Source organism: Ascaphus truei, chromosome 3 (genome assembly GCF_040206685.1).
Source record: "Ascaphus truei isolate aAscTru1 chromosome 3, aAscTru1.hap1, whole genome shotgun sequence".
Lineage (NCBI taxonomy): Eukaryota > Metazoa > Chordata > Amphibia > Anura > Ascaphidae > Ascaphus > Ascaphus truei.
In genome coordinates, this window is record NC_134485.1 from 72,049,512 (window position 1) to 72,070,717 (window position 21,206).

The 21,206-nt window shown below is 46.9% G+C and overlaps 1 protein-coding gene across 1 annotated transcript in view; it reads left to right on the top strand.

Moving 5' to 3' along the window:
* LOC142490648 (DNA polymerase alpha catalytic subunit-like) overlaps positions 1-21,206 on the top strand; it is a 203,279-nt gene that overhangs the window by 42,594 nt on the left and 139,479 nt on the right. Inside the window, exons 2-3 of the mRNA XM_075593066.1 lie at positions 9,409-9,590; positions 15,015-15,146. Coding sequence (XP_075449181.1) covers positions 9,409-9,590; positions 15,015-15,146 — 314 coding nt within the window. The remainder of the gene's footprint in view (positions 1-9,408; positions 9,591-15,014; positions 15,147-21,206) is intronic.

Here is a 21,206-nt window from a genome sequence, read left to right on the forward strand (position 1 = left end):
CCCCCACATACACACACTCCCTCAACCCCCACATACACACTCCCCCCCCCACATACACACACTCCCCCACCCCGCACATACACCCACACTCCCTCCCCCCCACATACAGCACACTCCCTCAGCCCCCCCACATACACACTCCCATCCACCCCCCCACATACACACACTCCCCTCCCCCTCACATACACACACTCCCCCCCCACACACACTCACACTCCCCCCCCACACCTCACACACTCCCTCACCCCCCCACATACACACACTCCCCCCCCCCCACATACACACACTCCCCCCCCACATACACACACTCCCCCCCCCCACATACACACACTCCCCCCCACATACACACACTCCCCCCCCACATACACACACTCCCCCCCCCCCCACATACACACACTCCCCCACCCCCCACATACACACACCCCCTCCCCCACTCCCCCCCCACATACACACACTCCCCCCCCCCACATACACACTCTCCCCCCCCCACATACACACACTCCCCCACCCCCACATACACCCTCTCCCCCCCCACATACACACCACTCCCCCACCCCCACATACACACACTCCCCCACCCCCCACATACACACACTCCCCCCCCCCCACATACACACACTCCCCCCCCCCCACATACACACACTCCCCCCCCACATACACACACTCCCCCCCACATACACACACTCCCCCACCCCGCACATACACACACTCCCCCACCCCTCCACATACACACACCTCCCCCCCCCCCCACAACACACACTCCCCCCCCCACATACACACACCTCCCCCCCCACATACACACACTCCCCCCCCACACACACTCCCCCCCCACATACACACACTCCCCCCCCCCCCACATACACACACTCCCCCCACCCCGCACATACACACACTCCCCCCCCCCCACATACACACACACCCCCCCACATACCACCACACCCCCCCCCACACACACACACCCCCCCACCACCCCCCACCCCCACACACCCCCCCCACACCCCACCCCCCCCCCCACACACACACACCCCCCCCCCACACACACCACCCCCCCCCCCAACCACACACCCCCCCACATCCCCCCCACCCCCCCCATACACACCTCCCCCCCCCACACACACACCCCCCCCCACATCCACACACCCCCCCCACACACACACTCCCCCACCCCACACTCCCCCCCCCACACCACTCCCCCCCACATACCACACTCCCCCCCCCACATACACACACTCCCCCCCCCCACATACACACACTCCCCCACCCCCCACATACACACACCCCCCCCCCCATCACTCCCCCCCCACATACACACACTCCCCCACCCCCCACATACACACACTCCCCCCCCCACATACACACACTCCCCCCCCCCCACATACACACACTCCTCCCCCCCCACATACACACACTCCCCCCCCCCACATACACACACTCCCCCCCCCACATACACACACCCCCCCCACACACACACACTCCCCCCCACACCCACCCCCCCCCACATACACACACTCCCCCCCCCACATACACACACTCCCCCCCCACATACACACACTCCCCCACCCCCACACACACACCCCACCCTCACATACACACACTCCCCCCCCACATACACACACTCCCCCCCCCCCACATACACACACTCCCCCCCCCCACATACACACACTCCCCCCCCCCCCCCCCACATACACACTCCCTCACCCCCCACATACACACACTCCCCCCCCACACACACACTCCCCCCCCCACACACACTCCCTCACCCCCCACATACACACACTCCCCCCCCACATACACACACTCCCCCCCACATACACACACTCCCCCCCCACATACACACACTCCCCCCCACATACACACCCCCCCCCCCCACATACACACTCCCCCCCCCACATACCACACTCCCCCCCCCCATACACACACTCCCCCCCCCCACATACACACACTCCCCCCCCACATACACACACTCCCCCCCCACATACACACACTCCCCCCCCCACACACCACTCCCCCCACATACACACCTCCCCCCCCCACATACACACTCCCCCCCCACATACACACTCCCCCCCACATACACACACTCCCCCCCCCCCACATACACACACTCCCCCACCCCCCACATACACACACTCCCCCACCCCCCACATACACTCTCCCCCCCCACATACACACACTCCCCCCCCCCCACATACACACTCTCCCCCCCCACATACACACACTCCCCCACCCCCCCACATACACACACTCTCCCCCCCCCCACATACACACACTCCCCCACCCCCCCACATACACACACGCCCCCACCCCCACATACACACACTCCCCCCCCCCACATACACACACTCCCCCCCCACATACACACACTCCCCCCCCACATACACACACTCCCCCCCCACATACACACACTCCCCCCCCACATACACACACTCCCCCACCCCGCACATACACACACTCCCCCCACCCGCACATACACACACTCCCCCCCCCCCCACATACACACACTCCCCCCCCACATACACACACTCCCCCCCCACATACACACACTCCCCCCCACATACACACACTCCCCCACCCCGCACATACACACACTCCCCCCCCCCACATACACACACTCCCCCACCCCGCACATACACACACTCCCCCCCCCCCCACATACACACTCCCTCACCCCCCACATACACACACACTCCCTCACCCCCCACATACACACACTCCCCCCCCACACACACACTCCCCCCCCACACACACACTCCCCCCCACACACACACTCCCTCACCCCCCACATACACACACTCCCCCCCCCCACATACACACACTCCCCCCCCACATACACACACTCCCCCCCCACATACACACACTCCCCCCCACATACACACACTCCCCCCCCACACACACACTCCCCCCACATACACACTCCCCCCCCCACATACACACTCCCCCCCCACATACACACTCCCCCCCCACATACACACACTCCCCCCCCCACATACACACACTCCCCCCACCCCCCACATACACACACTCCCCCACCCCCCACATACACTCTCCCCCCCCCCACATACACACACTCCCCCACCCCCCACATACACACTCTCCCCCCCCACATACACACACTCCCCCACCCCCCACATACACACACTCTCCCCCCCCCCCACATACACACACTCCCCCACCCCCCACATACACACACTCCCCCACCCCCCACATACACACACTCCCCCCCCCCCCCCACATACACACACTCCCCCCCCACATACACACACTCCCCCCCCACATACACACACTCCCCCCCCACATACACACACTCCCCCCACATACACACACTCCCCACCCCGCACATACACACACTCCCCCACCCCGCACATACACACACTCCCCCCCCACATACACACACTCCCCCCCCCACATACACACACTCCCCCCCCCCACATACACACACTCCCCCCCCCCACATACACACTCCCTCACCCCCCACATACACACACTCCCCCCCCACACACACACTCCCCCCCCACACACACTCCCTCACCCCCCACATACACACACTCCCCCCCCCACATACACACACTCCCCCCCACATACACACACTCCCCCCCCCACATACACACACTCCCCCCCCCCCCCACATACACACACTCCCCCCCCACATACACACACTCCCCCCCCACATACACACACTCCCCCCCCACATACACACACTCCCCCCCACATACACACACTCCCCCACCCCGCACATACACACACTCCCCCACCCCCGCACATACACACACTCCCCCCCCACATACACACACTCCCCCCCCCCCACATACACACACTCCCCCCCCCACATACACACACTCCCCCCCCCCCCCCCCACATACACACTCCCTCACCCCCCCACATACACACACTCCCCCCCCACACACACACTCCCCCCCACACACACTCCCTCACCCCCCACATACACACACTCCCCCCCCCACATACACACACTCCCCCCCACATACACACACTCCCCCCCCACATACACACACTCCCCCCCCACATACACACTCCCCCCCCCACATACACACTCCCCCCCCACATACACACTCCCCCCCACATACACACACTGCCCCCCCCCACATACACACACTCCCCCCCCCCACATACACACATTCCCCCCCCCCACATACACACACTCCCTCACCCCCCACATACACACACTCCCCCCCCCCACATACACACACTCCCCCCCCCCCACATACACACACTCCCCCCCCCCACATACACACACTCCCCCCCCCCCACACACACACTCCCCCCCACACCCCACACACTCCCCCCCCCACACCCCACACACTCCCCCCCACACCCCACACAAAGCGGAGAACAGCGACGGACGGATGGATGCGGAGGGGGGGGGTCGGGGGACAGAAGAAAGGCCTGCTTTTTGAGCCTCGCGATCGCGCACCTCCACTGCCCGCCCCCACGCCCATCTTCCGCAACATGCGGACCGGGGGCAAAGGGAGCGCCAAGGGTGCAAGGGGTGGGCGCAAAAAGTTGGTGAGCGCGCAAGGGGGTGAGCGGCAAGGGGGGGGAAGGCGCAGAAAGGGGGTGAGCGGCAAGGGGGGGGGGGGGCGACAATGGGGGGGCGCAGAAAGGGGGTGAGCGGCAAGGGGGGTGAGCGCCAAAGGGGGGTGAGCGGCAAGGGGGGTGAGCGCCAAAGGGGGTCAGCGGCAAGGGGGGTCAGCGGCAAGGGGGGGTGAGCGCCAAAGGGGGTCAGCGGCAAGGGGGGTGAGCGCCAAAGGGGGGGTGAGCGGCAAGGGGGGGTGAGCGCCAAAGGGGGTCAGCGGCAAGGGGGGTCAGCGGCAAGGGGGGTCAGCGGCAAGGGGGGGTCAGCAGCAAGGGGGGTGAGCGCCTCTACCCCGGGTCCCTGTGGCTGCCCCGCCCGGCGGGGGACACCGCGCAGCAGGCAGAGGAGCGGGAAGGCAGAGACACACTCACCGTGTGCTCTGCACATAGCGGAAGCCCCGCCCCCCGGCTTCCTCTGACCTGCCTGCGACCAATCCCCTGCATCCCGCCCGGCATTCTAAGTCCCGCCTCCTTCATTCAAACTCATGCGGCCCTTCATCCAATCACCTGGCAGCATTCACTCACACAGAGAATACTTACCAGCTGCCGCATCCTCCTCACCCACCGCCGTAACCGGGACACACTGGGTGGGCCGCACAGATACTCGGGTGGGCCGCATGCGGCCCGCGGGCCGCGAGTTTGACATGCCTGGTGTAGAGACAGTCACACGAGGCGACTGTCTCCCAAAATCAAACTTCAATGGCTTCCAAATTTTTTGGAGCTCCATCACGCTTACTATAGGCGCATGCGACAGATTCAATGTATTTGTTTTGGCGTCGCCGGGCACTATAAGCGCAGCCTAAAGGACCAAGGAGGTAGATAGATAGTTTTCAATAAATGTAATATTGTCTGAAGAGCTTTGTAAACATCACAGGTCCCCAGTTATATCGTCGGCCACTGCATGTCATGCAGCGTCTCAAAATAAGAAGACATCTGTGAGATTTTGAAAGTTCTCTACACACTATTACATTTGCAAATGTTTTAATACTTTCTCTCAATACACTGCAGAACCTCTATTCCCTACTAGTGAAACATTTGCTATTCAAGATCTTTGCAAAATGCCTCAATTAAACAAGTAGATATCGGTTCTCGTTGGTGTCTCACACGGAGGGGGTGAAGGAGCAAGTGATTGACATACAGGTTTAGCCGGGACACTTAGGCCTCGGATATAGTAAGCGCTTAGGTGCTGCTGCTCGCTCTCGCTTGCTGACGCTCGCGCTACCAGGAGCTTTTTGCTGTCCTGACAGAGGAGACTGCAAGCGCGCTTGGGAGGCGGGTATCACTGTGTGTGTGTGTGTCACTTGGTAGCTGTCAGTGTGTGTGTGTGTGTGTGTGTGTGTGTCACTTTGAAGTGGTCTGTGTGTTTGTGTGTCTCTGGGGAACCTGTGTGTGTATTTGTGTATGTATATTATATAATATTAAAAAAAAAAAAAAAAAAAGACATGTGAGAATAAATTATTTATTAACATTGTGCAACTTTGATAAATATATTCACGCACGCACGCACGCACGCACGCAAACACGCATACACATGCATACACATACACACACACACATGCATACACATACACATACATGCACACACACACACACACACATTATATATACACACCCATTATATACACACACACAAACACACACACAAACACACACATTACACACACACACACACAATAATCTACTGTAACTGCTCCGCCATCTGTATATACACACACACACACACACACACATATATATATATATATATATATATATATATACAGTGGTTGACAAATCACCAAAAAAATCTACTCGCCACACAAAAAAAATCTACTCGCCACCTAGTATCAAACGTGTGCTGCTTGGGCCAATATTTACCTCGCCCGGGGGTTAAATCCACTCGCCCGGGGCGAGCAAATGTATAGGTTTGTCGAACACTGTATATATATATATATATATATACACACACACACACACACACACACACACACACACACACACACACACACACACACACACACACACACACACACACACACACACAATGCATTCACACACACACACACACAATGCACACACACACACAATGCACACACACACACATTATATACACACACACATACACACACACATTATATATACACATATATATATATACACACACACACACACACACACACACACACACACACACACACACACACACACGAGACAAGGGAAGAAGGGGGACAGGGACCGGAGCAGAAGGGGGACAGCGATCGGGGCAGAAGGGGGGAGAGGGACCGGAGCAGAAGGAGGACAGCGATCGGGGCAGAAGGGGGAGAGGGACCGGAGCAGAAGGGAGACAGCGATCGGGGCAGAAGGGGAGAGGGACCGGAGCAGAAGGGGGAGAGGGGACCGGAGCATCACCCTCCCCCCCCCCCCCCTCCTACGCACACACACACAGACACACACAGACCTCTGTGTTGCGGTGAAGGACCGGCTGCAGCCCCATTGGATGGGAGCGGTCACGTGACCGCTCCTCCGCTTCCCCGAGCGGCAAATTTCAGTTTGCCGCTCTCGGAAGAGTTTCTCCTCCTCAGCGCGCATGAGGAGGGAGAAACTATAGCCGCGCTGATAACAGATGCAGGGGCTTTCTGCATCTGTTCAGCGCGGCTCAGCCCACCTCAGCGCCGCTGAGTGCACTATGTCCTGGGCCTTATTTAACTGTGCTGATATATTGAACACCATGGTTAGACAGGACACACGTGGTATTTGAACGCGCTTAAAGGCTTTATGCTCCGCCCTTCCTTTGTAATGCTAAACCAAATAACGGAGACCACACAATGTTGGAAGAAAAGGTCACAGCTTTATTTTAACATCTCGCTGTTAAAATCCTACCAGCCTGCACGCCAGCCCAGCATGCTCCATGCAAAAATGGGGGGGGGGGGGGAGGGGGAGATCCTTGCCCAGTGGCGAGCAATTGGGCGCGCTCCCTCCCCCCGCCCGTACCATGTGAATGGGGGAGAGATCCTTGCCCAGCAGCCAACAATTGGTTGCACTCCCTCTCCCCCGCCCAAAGCACCGCAAAATGGGAGGTGGAGATCCTTATCAGCCGATATTGGGCTGCATTCCCTCCCTATCCCGCCCCTAGGGTCAGCTTAGACCCAGCCCTAAAGCTGGCGCCTAGCCTTTTACCAGCGTTGATTGGGCATAGGCCGGCCTGGTCCTAAAGCCGGCGCCTCCATCCTGCCACAGAGGTGGGCGCGGGAGCGTAGTTAGCAAGCACCTGCGCTTAGCGGGGGAGCTGGAAGGGATGGGGCATGGGGATAACTACCTGCACCTCAGCGCTGTGATCTGCGTGGGGCAGGGACATTTACTGGCTCCTGCGGTGCATCAGCAGGCTCCTCAGGCTCGTGGGTGACGCTGGCAAGGGGAGGTGGGGGGGGTTCAAACAGCAGGGAGGTGCTGTAATCACTGCAGCCTTCCCTCGCGGTCTAGAAAAAGCAGCTCCGCAGCAAGCGTTCCTGTAAGGTAAGGGAAAAATTCTGTTATCTCTGTCTCCCCTGAGGACGCACTCCTTACCCCCTCTTCCCCCCTCTCCCTGCATGGGAGGGGACAAGCAGCCTTCCCCACTCCGAGGGAGATGGGGGGGGGGTTAGCCGACCCCCTAGCTTATGCCAATCGGGACGTCGCAGCCATTAAGGAGCCTACGACCCCATGCTGGGGCCTCTGCCTCTTCAATATTGCATGTTACTGTTGATACCGTTGATATCGTTTGCTACATGTATACATCATGCTTTCCTGACTGAAAAGAAAGGCTCGCACAGTATTGTTTTCTTTGAAAATGAAGTACTATTGCATTTGTTTAATGAGTATCCAGTTTTAAGACACTGTGCATAGTCCGGCCGTAGCAAACATCTTTGTTTTTTTTTATACAGGGTATCGCAGAGTTTCATATTACAATAGCTGTTTAGTCCATTTGTAGTGGTGCAAAAAAGTGCATTATTGAATATTATGTGAACTTTTTATTTTGATGATTTCTGTATATACATTTAGAACAAAATAGATGGATATACACAGATGTGTACATCTCCAGGTAACACATCTTCCATTTTAACTCAGAAAATCAGTTTTGGTACAGAATATCCCAAAAGAGGGAACGTGTGTGTGTGTGTGTGTGTGTGTGTGTGTGTGTGTGTGTGTGTGTGTGTGTGTGTGTGTGTGTGTGTGTCTTCTGTGGAAAGCAGAGAGGTGAAATTGGCGTAATTGATATTAGTTACGTAATACATATGGACTTTGTTGTTCATTGGAAATTTAGAAAGGACTATGGAGACCTATTTTGATAATTTACCAGGCTCCGGGGCTTTCATCAGCTCACATGCCCTTTTTTGACCTAGGGATTTTTGATGGGACAAATCACGTTGATGGTAACGAAAAAGCGTAACGAAATAAACGCCATGGCCTAGTGCTGGTTGCAACAATAGTAGTAGAGTAGAGCAACGGTGCACTGCAACTGGAGAGATTCTTAGAAAAAATAAATGTCAAGGGCAAACTCCAAAATAAAATAGAGGGTATTTAATGAATGGACTCACAAATAGATGAACATGACAAACGCACCAACGCGTTTCATCCCGCAGGACTTTATCAAGGTGTATAGTCAAACACATACCTTCTACTAGATATAGCCCACAATTTGCGCCAAAAGTCCGCAGCGACGCGCATGCGCACCAGTGCCGCGTTGCACAGTCATGACAGCACACCATGCCCAACCAATGCGCGCGTGCTCAGCGCACAACTTATTTTTATATTAATTTTAAGTCTCTGACCCATGTTCCCTTTTTATGCTTTCGGTAGGACTTGACCCCTCTCAATTCCGGGCTCAACATCATTACCAGAAGGACGAGGAGAATGATGCATTGCTAGGAGGTCCTGCTCAGCTTACTGATGAAGAAAAATACAGAGACTGCGAGCGATTCAAGTTCTCCTGCCCGAAATGTGGAACAGAGAACATTTTCGATAATATTTTTGATGGCTCGGTCAGTTCCAAAGTTTTCTTCCTTTCATATATTGTGAGAGGACTGCGTTCTATCTAATGTATGTATCTGTGTGGGTTACATTACAGGAATTGAAAGAGCATAATTAAATAATACTTCATGTGTTTCTAAGTAGCCTATTTGTATCCCTTAAAACCACTTGGCAATACACATTCATACTTTTATATATTCCCCCAAATAACCTTTGGATTTGGGGCAGATGCCATTTGTATGATAGGCACCATAAAGAATATCATATAAAAGCTCCCCCCCCCCCCCCCCCTTTCCAACAGCCTCTGCAATTTCTAAATCTTTGTTTTTAGATCTTTTAGAACTGGCTAACACTATACAGTACACCTGATACATAAAGCTTGGCCCCTTGCAGATGTACTTACCAGTATGCCCTCCTACTGTATCTGTATGGTTCTCCTAACAATTTGATTGTTAGCTCTTTGGAGCAGGGACTTCTTTTTTATATGTTACTTTTATGTCTGAAGCCCTTCTTCCCATGATCTGTTTGTATCATTTGTTATTTATATGATTGTCATGTGTATTACTACTGTAAAGTGCTATGTACATTAATGGCGCTATATAAATAAAGACATACATACATACATCTAATGGAAGCCCTTTTGCCTCTTGGGCTGTTACTTGAATGTGTTGCTACAGCAGCTTCCAAAAAAGAGAGTTGGTCTAAACTACCTTAGTGCTGTGTAAGGAGTGAATTACAGATCTTGGAATCTAGTACAATTTAATCTCTCTAATTCCTTCTGAAGGCAATCTACTCAGGCAAGAGGATCTAGTGTACAATATGTGGTCCTTAAAGGTATTAAGTGCTACATGCCTCCTTTTACCAGGGTAATTTGGTAAACTGGAATAATTAAATTGTAACTAGCTCATTACACCCTTATTTAAATAAAGTTAATTGTCCTGACTGTGTTTAGGCCCCTTTTAGCCTAAAAATGTAACTTCCATTTCTGAGGCACAGAGAGATGAAGTAAAATTGTCTAAAGTTACAAGCAGCTTTAACCAAGCGTTTAACTGCATTCACTCACCACGAAGCCATTGACCTTGCCTCTACGGCTTTATATTCTGAAATGCATTAATTCCTTATATAACATTTGCAAGAGCTTAGAGACCGCAGGTCGATGCTGGGAGGGCCACTTGTTGCCTACATACTAACTGTAATCCTACCCTCCCACATGCTGCCAAACACCTAGTTTTTCTCCTGTTTTATTCTTGTGTTGGTTGTGCACTGTGTAGTACATTTGCTTCATCTAGACCGTGAATATCAAACCAGCAAATGTACTGGTCCTACACAACCCTAATACACATTTAATGACTTTAGGAAATCACTGTAACAACATACAGTATTAGTATGCCTCCTCCCTTCAGGAAAGAGCCCCTACCAATTTTCCAATTAGTACAGGTATATTACACTTCAGTGTCAATCTGCACAAACCCCTCCAACAGTAGGTGAATGTATAGGGCTGACAGAAATAAATATATGTACGTTTTAATATATTCACACCAGGGAATTTGTTTATCTCTGTAGCAAGGTAGCTATGATACTGGGTTTAGCCAGATTTTAATTGCACTACTCCTAGCATATGCTTTATTTAACCTCTTCAGACCTTTCTCATATAATTCACTAGTCCAAGGGACAATTACTGTACATATAGTCAGTGTAGGTACCTGCAATGCGGTTATGCCTTGACTTTGGCTGCAGGCTTAAAACGCTTTGGCCAAAGGGTTGAACTAAATAACCCTTATTCATGAGTTCACTGTTTTTATTTTAGCTTAATTGGTAAGAGCGCAGGAATAGTTTTTTTTTTTGTTTTAGTATGCTAGTGTTGTGTTATAAGATCATTTAAATATGCACTCACTTGCCAAAATATGTTGGTGTTGCAATAATGTGCAAGCACTGCGCCATATACTACATACATTCTAGAAAAAGTACTTAAAAAAAGCAATAATATATATGTTCCTTGACATCTATTAGAGGCAAGTTAGCATCTCAAACCTAACTGATCACAGGAATTTGCAGCACGTCCACATTTGTGTGGCGAGGGCTGAGTGCTTTTACAATGCTATTCCCAAACAGGAAACTATTAGATCAAATCATAATGAAGTGATTACAATGAAAAAGCCCCTATTCAATAAACACTGTGTGGCTGCTTTCCCCCCTCCTCTCTCCCCCCCCCCCCCCTCCCCTTCCTCTTCTTGGGCAAGGCTCTGCAGTCCATTTACTTCACTACCTTTTCAATGGTGAATTTTTACCATGTGCCGTTACGTCCATGTTTGTTTGCTATGACTACAAGGGCCCGATTCCCTTGACCTTTTACTTCAACACCACTAAATCTTTATAATAATAGCTGCACAAAGCATGTGAATTCTAGTTTATATATTGTGTTGTTTTCTGTTCACATGCCTTTGGGATACATCCTATTAATTTATTTAATCATAAAACGACTCTTCCAGCTTTACATTTACTTTAAGGGGGAGACCTTCGATCTAGGCAATGGTTTAACTGTAAATCATAGATTTATGTGCGTGAGATGTCTGAACCACCGGATGCACTAAGAGTTGGAGCTCAATCAGATGTAAAACTTGCTGACGGTCACATTTGCTAAACATACTATTCTATGACACCTAACACTGAAAGGCTCCTTACGGCCCATTAAAGTAAATGGGCGATTCCACCACTGTAACCTGTTATGACTAACATTGCTTAGTAAACATGTGCCTTAGTCCTGTATGCAACATTATGTGAGGTAGAGTCCCCCATTCAAATGAATGGAACTTCATTTTTCCAAAGCAAGGGGAAAACTGCTTCAGAGAAGACAAAATAAGGGACGTCTCCTTCCACAACTGGAATCGTTGAGCACAGTTCCCATTCCTTCGTCCCTATTAAGATAGGTACAGGGAACTGGATGGCTTTGACATTTTAGTTGAATTTGCAGGGCTATCGTGTGAACCTGTGTAGTTCCATAGTTGCGCATGGAGGCTCTTGACTGTACATCCTTGGTACAAGCTATACACTCACTCCCTTGATCAAATTAGCTGCACATTTAAGTTGTTGTAGCTTATCTCTTGCTCATCCCACGTTCCTCTCTTTAATAACGAGTCTGGTTATGTTATCTCTCCTGCTGTCTTTCCACTTCAGACATGAAAGTCCCCGGAATGTGTTCCTGCCATGAAGTGATGCCAAAAAATGCATCATCGACCTTGGACCACAAAACACAACTGGGCCAGCTTGACAACTTCTCCCCACTGTCAGCCACACACTAGCTTTTGGCACAGTAACAGGCCATGAAATATCAAAAAACCTTGAAAATTAGAGACCATAGATTCTTTTTATCTAAATTAAAAGTAATTATTTTAAGCTAATTTGGACAAACAGCAGATGTTTTGCAATTTTTTTTTTTTTTTAAATCAACAAAACCGCCATTGGTAGCAAGCGAGAAGAAGAGACAGACACAGATCAGCAGTTACATGCTAAATCCTTGACTTTTGCTTCATTACAGCTGTAAATAAGATGGTTAATTGCATAGAGACTTGACGATTTGCAGATGGGCTAACTCTAGAAGAGCCGGATGTCAAGCTCTGAAATCTCTTCCACCTGGAATTTCTCGGTAATAGGAGGGTGGGGGTGAATGTTAACAGGGAAGTGGAAAGGTGAGCGTGAATAGGCTGGCTTGATCTGAAAATGGGCAATTTGTGGATTAATTTGCTATGTGCTATTTTTGTGCTAGTTTAATTTCATTATGCCCACCTGCAAGACATAAAGTAATAGATTTAAAAAAAAAAAAAAAAAAAAAAAGTATGTATTTAAAGGGCTGCATCCTTATAGTAGTATCACATTTGAGATGAGATGAGAGGCAGAACATATTACTCCATTTCCTTAAATGCCACATATGATGTACTAATTAACTGTTTTGCTGCTAAGGAGGTTATTCTGATCGCAAAAGTGTTAAGGGGACGTTGTGTTCTTTCTCTCTCATCTTGATACTTAGAATGGTTTGAGTACACCTATGTGAGGGCACAGCTAAGTCAATATTGTTGAGCCTTCCTGCTTTACCTTTTTGGTACTGATCTCTCTCCACTCTTGCTATGGTCTCCCATGCCCCATTGACCTTCACTACTTTTCTTTTGCTTAATTTGTCTCTGCTTCAGTACCATGGGGTTCCCTTCATCTAATTGACACCTGTGTGTTTTTAAGGCTTCTGTTCTGTTTGCTGTTAAAGCATCTTCCTTCGTGAGAAAAAAAAATCACCTTTATTTTCTTTTGTTTTTGTTTTTTTTAGCAATGCCGAGATTAGGCTCAAATAATAATCACATGATAAAGTGTGTGTGTGTGTGTATGTGTTCACTGAGCCCACTGTTAAAGCTCATTTGTGTCATTACCCAGAATCCTTAGCTGCAGATGGAGATAATGGGGAAAGTCCGTTTTGTGAATGTGCTAATAAGTGGTTTTTTTATTTGCTATGTACATTATACACCTTCACCTATATACACATACTCATGTATGTATATACTTTGTATGCGTGTGTGTGTGTGTGTATATGTAAATATACATAATTAGATTTCTTCCATGTTATAAGTAGTTGATAACATTTCTCATGGTGCAGTGCATCTGAAACGTTAAAAGTTTATGCTGTGACTTAATTATTTAATACTTGGTGCAAGTGTAAAATGTAACTCGCTAAATGGTCTCCTTTGGTCACTTAGCCCCAGAAGATGGGGTTTGTTGAATGTACACAAACATACATTACATGAACACATTCTCACAAACACATTGTTCAGTGTATATCACAATCTTTAATACTTACATTTCAACAAACATGATTGAGCTTCTAGCATTAAATAAAGTCTCAAAGGGAATTGTTGCAAAATATCAACATTCTAGAACGAGTATATATTTCTACATTTCTGTTTGAGTAAATGAGCCTTATGTATTGTTACAATAACTAAATTCGCTCTCCCTTAAGTTTTTTTTTTTTTTTATGCATTAGACCTTTCTTTTATTTAATTATTCAACAAGTGTCTGCATTAAAAATAAATCTAGTCTGGTTTTCTTTATGCTTTTACCATATTTTTGGTTAGAAAGGAATGGCTTTCGTGGTAGCACCAGCAGTTTAGTATGTGAAGATTTTGTTGCATATAGTCTCTCTTTGTAAACAAACATGAGAATTCTTTGTACAGTAATTGTAGTTTCTGCATGAGAGGCGCATTGAGAATCATAAGATCCAAGTTGTTGGAGCAGATTCGTTGTGGTTTTGCCCAGCAAAGGATAACAATGAAATGGTTCAAGTTGCAATCTTCAGCATCTAATGTAGCAAAAATTATTTTTTTTTTCTTTCCTAGCGACTTTTTCTTATTTCTGCTTGACATGCCTTATTTTTTTTTTTTTTTTTTTACCTGTAGGGACTACAGATTGAGCCCAGCTTGAAACGCTGCAGTAAACCCGAATGTGACGCGTCTCCCCTGGACCATGTTATTCAGATGCATAATAAGCTGATCTTGGACATAAGACGTCACATAAAGAAATACTACAGCGTAAGTAATTGTTGAAGTCCCTACAACATATAGATGTGTATAATACACTAGCTGGTGAGCATAAAACTAGGATGAAGGGACTGGCAATATACTCAAATACCCAAGTGCATCTGCTAACTAAGGGAAGTGCTGTTCATTGGACAGACATTTCCTAATGCTCCCCTTCAATAGCTTTGCTCATTTTTCTAAGTCACACTATTCATTTTGCATTTAATAAGGTGTTAATATCTGGAATTGTGTTCTAGGAGATTCGTAAGGGACAAACCTGTGTTATTTTATACATCTAACAAAATACAAAAAAGCCTCAGTGGTACATCCAATCTGAAAAATTATATAGCCAAATACTGATTTTGTTTTCTTTTGATAAGTGAAGTTAATTTAGTTTATTTCTTTGGTCAAAGCATTTTAAGCTTGCAAACCACGTCACGGTGTCCCTTCTTTTGCAAACCTAGCACTACTGCACCCGCAAAAAGTTCTCCTAACTTCTCTAATGGAAAGAGGACTGTTCATTCACATTTGTGTTTTGTTATATTACATGAGATCACAATCTCAGCGGCACTCCTTTTTGACACACATTTATGGTATGGTGGGTTTGGGTTCTGAGTTTACAGGGGCTGTGTAGACATAGCCTGAGTGATTGGAAGTAGTTTTCTGTTTCATCCGTTTTTGTCCGTATCCCAATAATTCAGCAAAACTGGGATGCAAAGTCTCCACACCAAAGGCAAGTAAACATTCTTGCACTGCCCTGCTCTTTAGAGATCACAAACTTTCCCAAACTTCTGTAATCACTTTATCTTATGGGTTCTCATGTATGAAACACTGCAGCTTTGGTTACACATTTTTATGTACAGTAGTGGGAGCATGTTTGTATTTGGCCACAAGTCACAGTAGCCTGTCATCTTTCCAAAACCTTGGCAATTTTTTTGGAACCTTGAAAGCTGAATTGGGATGTAATTGTATGCTGTGCTCTAATGGGCCACTTGGGATACCTTCCTGCCATATTGCACTGAGCAAGATGATTTTTTAATTGTAAGCTGCACATTAAATAGATGAAATAGAATTTACTTTGCTTTAGAAATAATAAACTAATCTATAAAGATGGGGAATTTTGTAAACAAGGAAACCTTGTCTTGCATATTAATTTGCTTTGCTTCAAACGATCCCAGTGAACAGCTGTTACGATAAAGAAGCTTGTACGTAGTGGATAAACATATTGCCAAATTGTTTGGTTATAAAAGTTTCTTTTGACTTGTTCAAGACAATTGTACACTCCTGAATCAAGGCAAAAATAGTCGATTTGATGTTTTTCCCATAAAATCCGCAACTCCCAAAGCAAGCATACTACTAACATCATGATGACATGCGTTTTATGATTGGCCTACATCATGGTTGTAAATGTTCCGAAACATTGACTTATTTCCTCAACAGGATTGAATAACTTTTGAGGTAGATCTAAGGCTATCCTTAATATGAAATAAAGCCAAGGATCAAGTGAAGTCTGAGGTTTTACAATGGATTGGAAAATGAGTAGACTAGAAAGTAGTTCTCATTTGCCGGCAAATTCCGTTTTTGATGCTTGCACATAGTTCAGGTGCCATTTTTCTGAAGTGAACGCATGACACCAGTGTTGTGAAACCGCTTTGCCTCCAGCCCTAAAAAAAATTTTTTTTATAATAATCGTGTAAAAAAAAAAAATATTTGAAGTGTAAAAGAAAGATGAGAAATCCTGCAGGTTTTTTTTTTTTTTTGATTTTTTTTTTTTGTGAATCATGAGCTGGCCCATTTATTGTGTACACTTAGATGCCAGTTTGAAAGCCTTTTATTTTTCCCTACAAGACCAATATGAAGACCTCCTAATAAGGCGATCTGTTAATTGAAGAGCAGTTTCTAATATATTTGTTTTCTATTTGCCATTTGGGCAGCCAATCTGCTGCTCTTATTAGTGTAAATAAAAGCGGAGGTGTCTATTTTGTACCGTCGCCTTTACCGCTCTCGGTGCTGCAGGAGCATTTAACGAATTTCTCCATTCCGGGCCGGCCACAAAAGAGTTAATCTTTACTGTCATTAATTTCCCATGCAAAAGATGTGAGCTTGGTAAGCCTACAAGTTAATTCCTAATTAATTAACTAACAACTTGTCCATTTTTTTATCTTATTTTACATATATCTTCCACCTTTTCCCCGAGTGTGTTCTGCATTGTAAAACGCTTTTTTTTTAAATCCATGCAGTAGTTTCCCTTCCATAGTTTAAAACTCTAGATCTGACAGGTGTATGTTGTCACAACAGATAACGGAAAGCACCAATTAATGTTCACTGCTCCTTTTCTTTCCAAAATTAAACCTGTTCAGATATACTGTATGGCAATAGTATTCTTCTGTGTGGGGTGGGGGGCGCAAAAAGCACTCTCTAACCTGGAATAAAGAAAAGCGGAGTACAGATATGTCCTGCCCAAATCACAAGGACCACTGGAAAAACTCAATCCTCCTGTGGCTTCAAAGTCTTCATCTGCAATAAGAGGACAGAGGAGATAAGAAAACAAGTACAACATTCACACGTGAATGAAAATAGTAAATAGAAGTGTGCGTGCGCGTGTCTAAACTGGACATGAAATAACTTGTTTTCAAATGTATTCATTTATAAAATGTTTTACCAGGAAGTAATACATGAAAACGAGAGTTAACTCTCAATGTACAGTATGTCCTGGGCATAGAGTTAAGATGACAAATACATGGTTACAATACATAGTTATATAAGTAAACAGTGTATACATTATATATGACATTGCATTCACAGTTAGAGATAATATATAATATAGGCGTATGTAACATTTACAGATCAGATTAAAATGTGAGACGGCTTTAGTTTTGAAAGAACTTTGACTGGTGGTGGCTGTAAGTCTCCGGTAGATTGTTCCAGTTTTGGGGTGCACAGCAAGAGGAGGAGGAACGGCCGGATACTTTGTTGAACCTTGGGACCATGAACAGTCTTTTGGAGTCAGATCTCAGATACGTGCTGCATGTGGTAGGGGTGAGGAGCTTGTTCAGGTAGACAGGTAGCTTGCCTAGAAAGTATTTGAAGGCAAGACAGGAAAGGTGAACTTTGCGCCTAGACTCACGCGATGACCAATCTAGTTCTTTGAGCATTTCGCAGTGATGTGTGTTTTAGTTGCATTGGAGAACAAAACGGCGTATTGAATTGTAGAGGGTGTCAAGTTCGCTAAGGTGGGTTTGGGGTGTCGAGCCGTATACTCTCTATTATTGTCGATAATTGGCATTAGCATCTGCTGTGCGATACGCTTTCTGACCAGTAGACTTAGGGAGTATTTGTTCCTGTACAGTACACCTAGTTTGGCATAGGTTTTGGATATCGGGGTATCAATATGCATCGCAAATGTTAAATGGGAGTCAAACCATCTGCCCAAGTTTTTAAAACTAGTAACAGGAGTTAGGGTGGTGTTAGCATTGGTTCTGAACTGCAGCTCAGTCATTGAAAGCTTTAGAAAGTTGGCTTTGGCCCCAAATACCATTGTTAGTCTTGTCAGCATTTAAAAACAGTTTGTTTTGGGAAATCCAATTTTCAAGTCTCAAAATGTCAGATTGAAGTATGTGTTCAAGGTCGGTAGAGGCTAGGGCTGTGTGCATATAAGATTGTGTCATCTGCATACATGTGAATTGAAGATTCCTTACAAGCTGCAGGAAGATCATCGATGAACACTGAGAAGAGTAGGGGCCCCAGAACAGAGCCTTGCGGGACACCACAGGTGATATCCAAAGGGTTGGACTTAGAGCCTGAGATGGACACGTGTTGGGATCTACCTGATAGGTAGGAATGAAACCAGTTTAAATCATGCTTCCCTATTCCAGAGCACTGGAGTTTGGTTAGCATGATAACATGCTCAACAGTATCAAAAGCCTTTGCAAAATCTAGGAATATTGCACCAGTGAGTTGTCCCCGTTCCATTCCACTCTGGATTTCATTGCAAACTTTTAGCAGGGTAGTTACCGTGGAGTGTTTGGGGCGAAAGCCAGATTGGAATTAGCTAGGGAATTTTGTCTTGGTACAGTATAGTAATCGCTCAATTGTGAGTGAACACATTTTTCCATGACCAAATGGCCTGCCACTTGTGACAATTTATAGTTCCACCTCCCATCAGCTATTTTTTTTCCAATCTCAAAAACCTAAAAAGTTGAATGTTTATCTTAACGTGTTGTTTTCAGAAATGTTGTGCTTTCTAAACATTATCGCTGGACCGCAGTTGTAGAAGGCCTAGCCTGTTAGTGACTGTGAATGCCCTGCCATGGTTTGTTGTTTTATGCGAGTACAGAACACAGGCAGGATGGTAACAGCAGGTAGAGATACAACTCGCTTGCGTGGATGAACCAGCACGTCCATTTATCACATTACTTCCCTGTGCCTCCTGAACCACACATTGTTGTTTGCAAGCTTTTTGTTTCTGGCAGAATTCACACATTTGTGCTACACGTACATTTTGTCTCAACACTTTTGAATATTCATTGTCGTGCGTGTGATATTTATTTCTTTAAAAAATAATTGCTGCACATAAAAGCACAGTCACGGTGTCCAATAAATTGGTGAAATGTTCAACAAGCCCTTTTTTTTTATTACATTTGATTTGTATGGTGGCTGTTGATGGACACCAGCTGTTAACCGCATAAAGTAGATGGGAGCATCCCAACTTTTCCGGCACATCTTGATACCTTCCACACTCTGCTTCTCTTCGTCCAGATTAAATAATTTCTTTAGTGCTTTTGCAGTCTGCCAACTATTTATAAAGAACTCCCAGTATGTTTGGATTGACGTAGGTGTGCCTGAGCTTGCAAGATATTTCCTCATGTACTACCAAAGCACTTCAGAAAGAAACTAATGAGGTCTTCACAACTCGTATACAACTTCCTCTCTTGTTAGTCAATTCACATTACAGCCAGTAACAAATCTAGATTCACTGCTAGAAAACTGCACAGAAAGCTGAGTGAATCAGGTTAATGTGCCCATCCCCAATCTTCTAATGTAACCTAAACTTGTTTCACCACATTTAAACAAATAGTAGTTTTGGTGTCCTCCCAAACACTGAATTGGTTTATGATATTTGCTTTTTGAGTATAGCATAGGTTATCGCTTCATTTACAGTATGCCACTAAATAGGAGAAACCTAGGGCTGTTATCCTTTTGTCATTTCCACCATCAACCCCCAAAAGCAGCTCTGTTGAGATCAGACGAGGCCTTCTACACTGAAATAAACATATCTGCTACTTTTGGATGGTGGTTTTTTGGGGGGGGGGGGAGTTGTAAAAGTTATTGCCAATTAGTCTCTCTTATCAATATCAATCGTGCTGTTGTGACATTTACGTATTCCCATCTGACTGTGTCTGTGGATAAACCTGACCAGTTGGATGCACTTACTGTAGTTACTACCTTGCGATGGTAGTAAACGTGGTTATTGTACAGTAGTGTTGCAGGAGCTCAAACTTTGATAAATATTAGTAGATTTATGGTTGGGACCATTGGGTACACTGAATCTGCCCTTTTCCTTCCATATCTACTTTATCATACGCCTAACAATCGCCAGCAACAATGTTAAGTTCTAGAGGTTTTCTTCTCTTTACAGTCGGCAAAAAGGTTCTAGAACAGTGATTCTCACAATTGACCCACATGTTGTTTTCAAAGATCGACCCTCTTCAATATGTTAAGAAGCATGGTAACTTTCATGGTTGCGCTTACATTAAGTAACGTAAGAGAAATTTGCACAGGCACGCAACAATATCTGCAAAAGGATACTTGCAAGTCATTGGTTACATTACATAGTTACATAGTAGATGAGGTTGAAAAAAGACATACGTCCATCAAGTTCAACCTATGCTAAATTTAGACAACAGATACTTTATCCTATATCTATATTTACTTATTAATCCAGAGGAAGGGAAACAAAAAAAAACCATTAAGGTGAAAAATAAATTCCTTCCTGACTAAAGAATTGGCAATCTGATTAATACCTGGATCAACATTCTTCCCATGTTTATTTATTTGGTATATATCCCTGTA